Source organism: Euprymna scolopes, chromosome 27 (assembly GCF_053919585.1).
Source record: "Euprymna scolopes isolate OS-2025 chromosome 27, ASM5391958v1, whole genome shotgun sequence".
Lineage (NCBI taxonomy): Eukaryota > Metazoa > Mollusca > Cephalopoda > Sepiida > Sepiolidae > Euprymna > Euprymna scolopes.
Window position 1 is genome coordinate 105,095,106 of NC_136508.1, and position 8,506 is coordinate 105,103,611.

Here is an 8,506-nt window from a genome sequence, read left to right on the forward strand (position 1 = left end):
CTTTCTTTACCACTTTTCCCCACAATAATAACATTAATAAATAATACAAATTAACAATAAAAAAGGAATAGGCCAAACTGGCGACCCACCGACGTGATTATTTTGAACACGCAAACAATTCTATAAACAAAAAAAAGCTACCTTCTGATGCTTCAAGTAACCAGTCTTTTGATGTGAATTTCAACGAAACTAAACAAAATGAAAACAACCCAAGGAATAATTTCACTACTAATTCACCACGGACCAACAACAAACAAACAAACAAAAAAACTGCCTTCTTATACTTCAAATAACCAACTTTTGATGTGAATTTCAACAAAAGTAAATAAAAACTCAAGACACAATTTCACCAAGGTCGCGAAAAACTACGGAAATTCAACAACAAAAATAAAAAGGGAAAAATATTTTTTATGAAAACGGTAAAACAAATCCTTCTGAATATAAAAATCTACTTTTCAAAAAAAAAAAGAAAAAAAAATTTCATTTTAAATACAATCCTACAAACATATTCCTTTTTTTCTTGAAAACGAACAAAATATTTCAAACAAAAAAAAATTATTCTTTTGAAACAAAAACATATTTTCACAAAAAAAAAATATATATATATATATTTTAACATAAAAACCTATCTTCATTACAAAATTTTAAAAGACAACACACAGCAAAAGTGTGTATAAAAAAAGGCAAACTAAAATGGCAGAAAACTAAGTCGACATGGCAGCAGAACAAGATAAACCAGTGCAGTCAATAGCGATTAAAACTCCGGCATTTATTGATTCAAATGTACTAGCTTGGTTTTCAATAATGGAAGCCCAGTTCAGTATTAAGAACATTAAACAACCAAGACAAAAATTTTACCATATTTTCGCGTCACTACCAACGGATATAGTTGAAAAATTACAAAACAACATACTGGAATCAAAAGACTTTGATAAGTTAAAAGATGCTGTGATAAACCAGTATGAAAAATCAAAGCCTGTAATGCTGGACAAACTAATGTCATCTTCAATCATGACAGGACGTCCTTCGATTTATTTGAACGAACTCATGTCGCTAGCAGGTAGAATTGGTGTTGGAGAAGACATTGTCCGACATAAGTTCATCCAAGCCCTACCTCATTCGATCAAACCCGTGATAGCAGCACAAATTGATCTCGATCGGGAAAGACTTGGAAATGTCCGATGATCTGCTGTTATATTTGAATAGACAGGAAGCCACGCAAATACAACAGATATCATGGAACCAAAACCATCGTAACCAGAGTGATGACGGATCTCAAAGAAAAAGTAATCCGTCACAAAAATCATATAATTGTCCAAATGGAGGTCGTCCTTTTAACAAGGATCAGAGACCCAAAATCTGCCGTTCACATCTATATTTTGCCGAACGTGCAAAATATTGCAAACCATGGTGTAAATGGCCAGACAAACGGAATGTGCAACTGAAACCCAGTTCTCGTCCTGCCTCCCCTGCTTTTAGTAAAACATCGGAAAACTAACCCAGCGAAGCGTGATAGCTTCCACATCTTCCACCCTTCTTGAAGTAGCCGCACGGTTAGGAGCTATAAAATTGAATTTCGTTGTGGATACGGGAGCTGCAATATCTGTAATCCCAAGAAAATATATAAGCGGTATAGTTATATACCCAACAAACATCTCAATTGTGTCAGCTAACGGTCAGAACATTGAATGTTCCGGTCAAGCAGTATTAAACCTGGCACTTTATAACTTAAGGCGTGATTTCACTTGGACCTTTCTCATTGCAGAAACTACCAGACCTCTCCTAGGTTATGATTTTCTGAATCATTTTGGATTGATGGTTGATTGCACAAATAACAAATTGATTGATCAAACAACCAAAAGATATTCAAACGCACAGCCATCACCAATGCTTATGAAAATTGCTTTATGCTCGGATAACGTTGCTGACACAACTGTTCACACAATTTCGCAAAAATATCCCAAATTAATTTCTCCACATCGCGATTCCAACGTAACAAAACCTAACGTGTTTCATAGAATTGAAACTGGCAGTAACCCTCTATCTTTCTCTAAAACGAGGCAGTTATCAGCCCAGAAATACAACATAGCAAAAGAGGAATTCAGGAAACTCCAGAATGCCGGAATTATATCCCCCTCTAAATCAGAGTGGATTTCGGCCTTGCACATGGTGAATAAATCTGATGGGATTTATAGACCTGTAAGTGACTACAGGTTACTAAACACTATAACAAAACCAGATCGATACCAAGTGCCAAACATAAATTCCTTGTCATCAAAACTGCACGGTAAGAAAGTGTTTTCAAAAATTGATTTATCTTCTGCTTACCACCAAGTACCAGTCCATCCGGATGATGTATGCAAAACAGTCATCACAACACCCTTCGGTTTATATGAGTACAATTACATGCCTTTCGGTTTGCGGAACGCATCTAGTACTTTCCAAAGGATGATGGACAATATTTTCCGCGACATCGATTGTATTTTTATATACATCGATGATATTCTTATTTTCTCAAATAGTGAAGAAGAGCATTCCAAACACCTCGATACTGTTTTACAGAAACTCAGTGAGTACGACCTTAAAATTTCCCTTTCTAAATGTATTTTCAATGTTTTTCAACTTTGATTTGTGGAATTTCACATATCTGTTGATGGTCTTAAGCCAAGTGAGAAGAAAATCCGCGAATTAAATGAATTTCCTCAACCGAACGATTCAAAATCACTGCGTCGATTCCTTGGCATGACAAATTTTTACAGAAAATTAGTTCCAAATTTCAGTGAAATCAATTTACCACTCACCGAGTGTATTCGGTTGAATCAAAAATCTAAGAAAATAGATTTTACAAAGGAGGAAGTTGAATCCTTTGAAAGGATAAAAACAAGTTTATCAGGTGTAACCGCTCTACCTTATCCCGATTCAAAAGCTACTAATTATCAGTTTGTTACGGACAGTTCCAGTTACGCTGTTGGAGCAGCACTTCATCAGATGATTGACAATCAACCAATTCCTATTGGATTCTTTTCAAAAAAGTTATCACAAACTCAACAAAAATATTCTACTTTTGACAGAGAATTGCTAGCTGCTTATTTAGCAGTCTTGTATTTTAAACATCAGTTGGAAGGCATAAACTTGTTGTTATAAACAGATCATAAACCGCTCTGCAGCGCCTTTAAAAGCCAAAAACCTTTAAAATCCGATAGACAACAGCGTCACCTTTGTTTCTTGAGTGAATATGTGACTGATATTTCACACATAAAAGGTTCACAGAACATTGTAGCTGATTGCTTATCGCGACCAGCGTATGCAATCACAATTGATATTTGTGACTTACAGGAGATGGCGAATCACCAAACCACTGATGAAGAAACGAAAACTCTATGTGATCAACTGAAGCCGTATCAGATTAATGAACATAATACAATCCTATGTGACGTGTCATTACCTTTTCCACGACCTTTTGTCACACAACTTGTCACACCCTGGAATTCCTGCTTTAACTAAAATGATAACTTCCATATAGTTTTGGCCCAAAATGGCCAAGTCAATAAAGGAATGGTGCAAGGAATGTCAGCATTGCCAACAAGCAAAGATAAACAAACACACAAAAAGTGACGTGCATCCGTTTGAATTGCCATCCAGCAGATTTCAAACTGTGCACATTGACATTGTTGGCCCTCTACCACCAGTCAAGAGCAAAACAGACCCATATTTCTTTCCCTATCGTTATTTATTAACATGCATTGATACGAGATGGGTAGAGGCTTGTCCATTGACTGAAATAACTGCAGCGTCAGTATCAACTGCTTTTGTTGGTCTGTGGATATCGCGATTTGGTGTGCCCCTCCATGTCGTTACAGACAGAGGTAGCCAATTCGAGTCTGAGCTGTTCTCAGAACTGTCTAAAATTATAGGGTTCCACAGGCTGAGAACGACTTCGTACCATCCCCAAGCAAACGGAATGATCGAGCGAGCACACAGAACATTAAAGACAGCAATTATTGCAAGAAGAGAATCTTCGTTGTCTTCTCTTCCTATAGTTCTTCTAGGTATCAGGATTACACCCAACGATTCCAATTATTCACCATTTACTGCAGTTACGGGTGCTAATGCACAGATACCTAGATTGTTAATCGATGCCTACGATAATAAAAGGGGTAATGCAAAAGTTAGTTACTGTTTCTGTGTCTGTGTGTTCGCCTACATTGTCTGATTAGCTGACTGTTATGTTCAAAGTGTTGTCGTGTTAGAGTTGAGTTGCAGACAGTAGTGATATATGCCTCCCAACACTATCTCTGAATTTTTGTTAACTGTTTTTTGGGAAAATAGAGACCTCTTTTAAAGATTCTCATCGGCTCCCACAGACACCGAATTTCTGACAGCTTGGAAAATTCTCTGATTGGTCAGAAAATCAAAACATTGAATTTTTAAAGTAATTTAGTAAAAAGGCGCCTCTCGCCGCATGCGCAGAAAACGTTTCGGGGCACTTGAACTTCCGGCAGCGAAAGAGTGAACATCGTAGCTCACCACTGGTTCATACGATACATAGCTTCTCCAAATGACATTATCTCTAGTCACAGCACGAAGCTGGATACTCTGCTAGACTAGATGAATCCTAGAATCATCTAAGACTAAGAGAAATGAAGACGTAAATCAGTTAACTGATCACTTTTTTACTAGCTCAACATTTGGGGTGTAAATGCGACCCTTTACATATTCATGTGTCGCATATAGAAATGAAACAAAAAAGATACTTCCGGTGAATTGAAGTATACTTGTGCCGACATTTCTTCACTTTCGACATTAAAAATACAACAGAAAATCTTAACTTGTTTTGGTATAAATCCTGATGAGTTTATTCAATAAACTGAAACGTGGGTTTGACATGAAACGTTAAAGAGGAAACGCTTAATATATACGGGGATACCTTCATTATTGCGAAAGTCGGTGACAGATTCCTGGGGAGACGAGCGAAGAAACGTCTAATTGCGTCTACGAAAAAGCAAAGGCGATTCTCTCGATTCTCGCTCCGATTATTGAATCATTGTTAACATAAACACTTAGCCAATCGGATTATTTCGAAAAAGAAATATTATAAAATATGGCTTTCGAGCTGTCAGCTCGTGATATTTCAGTTGGAAGAGCAGCTGATAAGTTAGACATTTCAATGAAAGCTTACTGATATTTAACCCTAAATAAATAATATTTCCTTTTCATCTCTTCTAAATAAGCCATCTATTATATAAATCTCAGCTGTCTGTTTAAATGTATGTATGTATGTATGTATGCATGTATGTATATATGTATGTATGCATGTATGTATGTATGTATGTATGTATTATGTATGTATGTATGTATGTATGTATGTATTGATACAAAGATCAGTGTCTATCAATCTTGTATTTTACCATTCCTGCTTTACGCTTCTGAGGCCTGGACAACTTATGGTAGACACATAAAAGTCATGGAGAGAGTGCACTAGAAATTCCTGAGATACATTCTGGGCATCAGGTGGAGCACGTTTATACCTGATGTGGATGTTCTCATGCGGGCTGATGTACCTTGTATCGAGAAGTTGATTGTACGCAACCAGATGAGGTGGGCTGAACAAGAATGTACGATGGTAGATTGCCAAAGCGCCTGTTCTATGGGGAAATGACACAAGGTAAGCGTCCACAACATAAACCGAGGAAACGCTTTAAGGATAACATCAAAGATAATCTTAAAGCTCTTGGTATTGACGTGTTCAGTTGGGAAAGTGTTTCCAATGATCGTAAAAAGTGGCGCTCCTTGGTCTATCATGGCTGTGATAGTTTTGAGAAGAAAAAATATGAGCATGAAAAAATGAAGCGTGATATCCGGAAGAAAAATCTGTGAGATGTATCAGGTCTGTCGGAGGATTTCATGCAGAACCACACCTGTGATTTATGCGGTAAAATGACTTTATCCGGAGCTGGCCTGGCTAGCCACAAGCGTTCACATGGAGATCAATCTTTCTTTGATGGGGTAAACTTTGCAGGGCACAGATGTTCTGTCTGCTCTGTGGTCTGTAAATCGAGTGGAGGCCTAAAGCGTCATATGAGCGTCCACAGTAGAGCAGCACCAGTTGGCATCCCTCAATCTCAGTTTAAGTGTGACCTTTGCAACAGACTGTGTCAAAGCAGGGCTGGTCTGAAGAGCCACCTTTGTTCGCATAGAAAATAGGAATTGATGCATTCTTGATCACATCTCCACATGTATATATGTGTGTGTATATAAGTGTATATATGTGTACATAATTATAATATATATATATATATATATATATATATATATATTCAAAAATACATGAAAATAATTGAGTAATCAACAATAAAGCAAGAGAAAGATGGTCTTCTTCTGTCAAGAAGTGACAATCATTATATTTATGTATGTGTGTATTTTGGGGGGGAGAGGGCTCCTGTAAGCTGTGGTGAAGGCACCCTTTCTAGGAGAAGCAAATCTCTGATTTAAAAAACCATAAAGCGGGAGACCAGTACCCGTATTAAGCTGGTCTGCAGTTTAACTTGTTGCTGGCTATATTGCTCATGCTTGTTGCTGGATCTCAACATTTTGAACCGAGAAAGATACTTAGCTGTCGTACAAAGCTAAGACTCTGTAACATCATCTGTGTATAGATACTCCCTCAGGCATTTGTCTAAAAAATGCTCCTGTGGCGATGGAAAAGTTATGACGCATGGAGGCTTGAAATGGAAGAGTCGTAACGTGTGGAGGCTTGAAATGCTGGAAACATGTAATAAATTGACCTCAATCACCGTCTTCAGTGGCATGCCTGCTTGAGCATGTTAATTCACCCGTAGGACTAAAAAAAAGTCATTTTGGGGCTCATGGACTTTAAGTGCCTGGAGGAGTGGCACTCGTCTGACTAGACGTTGCAATCATCATGTATCTATGTATGTCTGCCTAAAACTTTCGGCAGAGGCGAGAGATTTTCACAAAATCGGTATCGTTTTGAAGCTCGACCCTTCGGACGACAAATATCGAAAAATTGTCTAAAAACATTAATTTCTTCACCCACCACTGGGCACTTAACCCTAAACAAATAATATTTCTTTTTCATCTATAAATATAAAAGCGAAAATGTATGTATGCATGTATGTATGTATGTATGTATGTATGTATGTATGTATGTATGTGTGTTCGCTTTTTCTGTATATCTACAAAAGGCTTTTTTCAGAGAAGCGGTCACTCACCTAACACTTTTTAAAACTTTTTATATCACATATAAATCGTAATATCTCACAGTTAACAACGAAGCTCGCCTATTTATTTAATTTGCTCGACTTTGGGAAGATAAATATTCAACATTTGTCGCTCGCCGCATGTGGGTTAGTCTTTTTCCTATAAAATCTTGGGAAGCGTTCCCGAAGTAAATGAAATACTATCCCGCAGTCAAACTTGACCTCATTAACTCATTAAAACGGGCACCTTTCAAATCTAAGTAATTAAATAAATTCAAACGTGTTTCCGTTAGCATCTCGCGGTGGGGCAATGGTTAACGTTGCACTTTTTTTTCACACTTCAATTTACAACTTTGGCTCAAGGGTTTCGATTCGATCTTCGTACTTACTTTTTGTAAACCCCCACCCCCCCCTCCCACTCCCGGAGTTTCCACACCCACCTCCAAACACCCGGGCAACGCCGGGTACCCCTCGCTAGTCTCTTCTAAATAAGTCATCTCTCCAATAAACGAATAGATTGAAATGTATAGAAATACCTGTAGAACCCCCAACTTTGCAAGCCGCATGAACATGCCTGTGGCATAGTCTCTGCCTGCTTTTGGACGACTATAGCGTCTTTTGATATAGCTACGAACTCCAGCAACCCTATGAATATTAATCAACTTGTTTGTTCGTCCAGTGTCACAAAAACATCATGATCATCGCAATAATTAATTAATGAGAAATTAAATACCTCTCTTTATAGTCGCTCTTTATCAGTTAAAAATCATTAAAACAATTCCAAAAACTAGAAAGAATCATGACTGTCTGTTTACGGTTTCAAATTGGTCATGTTTAGAGGAGACTGTCAGTATTTTTTATTATAGATTGTTATAATAATTAAAAAAAATAATGTGCAAGTGAATTGACATCTGTTCTTTTATAAATTATTATTTATTATATTCAGAAAAGAATAAAAACATATGTGTTGTGTGTTGAATTTTTATTGAAAAAAATCTAATTTTTTTAAATAAATTATTTTTAGCTTTAAAAGGTTAAAATAATTTGCTATAAGTTGTTTTAAATTCGCCGTCAATTGTTTTATTTTTTTATTAATTTTATTTATAATGTGTTTTCAACTACTGTCAAATTCCTCCGGTTCTGTAGTCTATATATTAATACCGTAATACCTTTAACGTACGTACGTATGTCACGGTTTGAATATTAAAAATTATTTGATCAGGAGATCCTATTTATTAAAAAAAGAAGGCTGGAAAGTGATAACATACTACAAACATTAAATTCGT

The 8,506-nt window shown here is 36.7% G+C and overlaps 1 protein-coding gene across 1 annotated transcript; it reads left to right on the forward strand.

Annotated features, from left to right (window-relative positions):
- Positions 1–714: 714 nt before the first annotated feature.
- On the forward strand, positions 715–1,185 carry LOC145248753 (uncharacterized). The gene has a single exon (XM_080110396.1). The coding sequence runs from the start codon at positions 715–717 to the stop codon at positions 1,183–1,185; it is 471 nt and encodes a 156-aa protein (XP_079966522.1).
- Positions 1,186–8,506: the final 7,321 nt, after the last annotated feature.

What these genes read in the sequence shown, in the direction of transcription:
- LOC145248753 (XM_080110396.1), top strand. Translation starts at nt 715, where the DNA reads ATGGCAGCAGAACAAGATAAACCAGTGCAGTCAATAGCGATTAAAACT.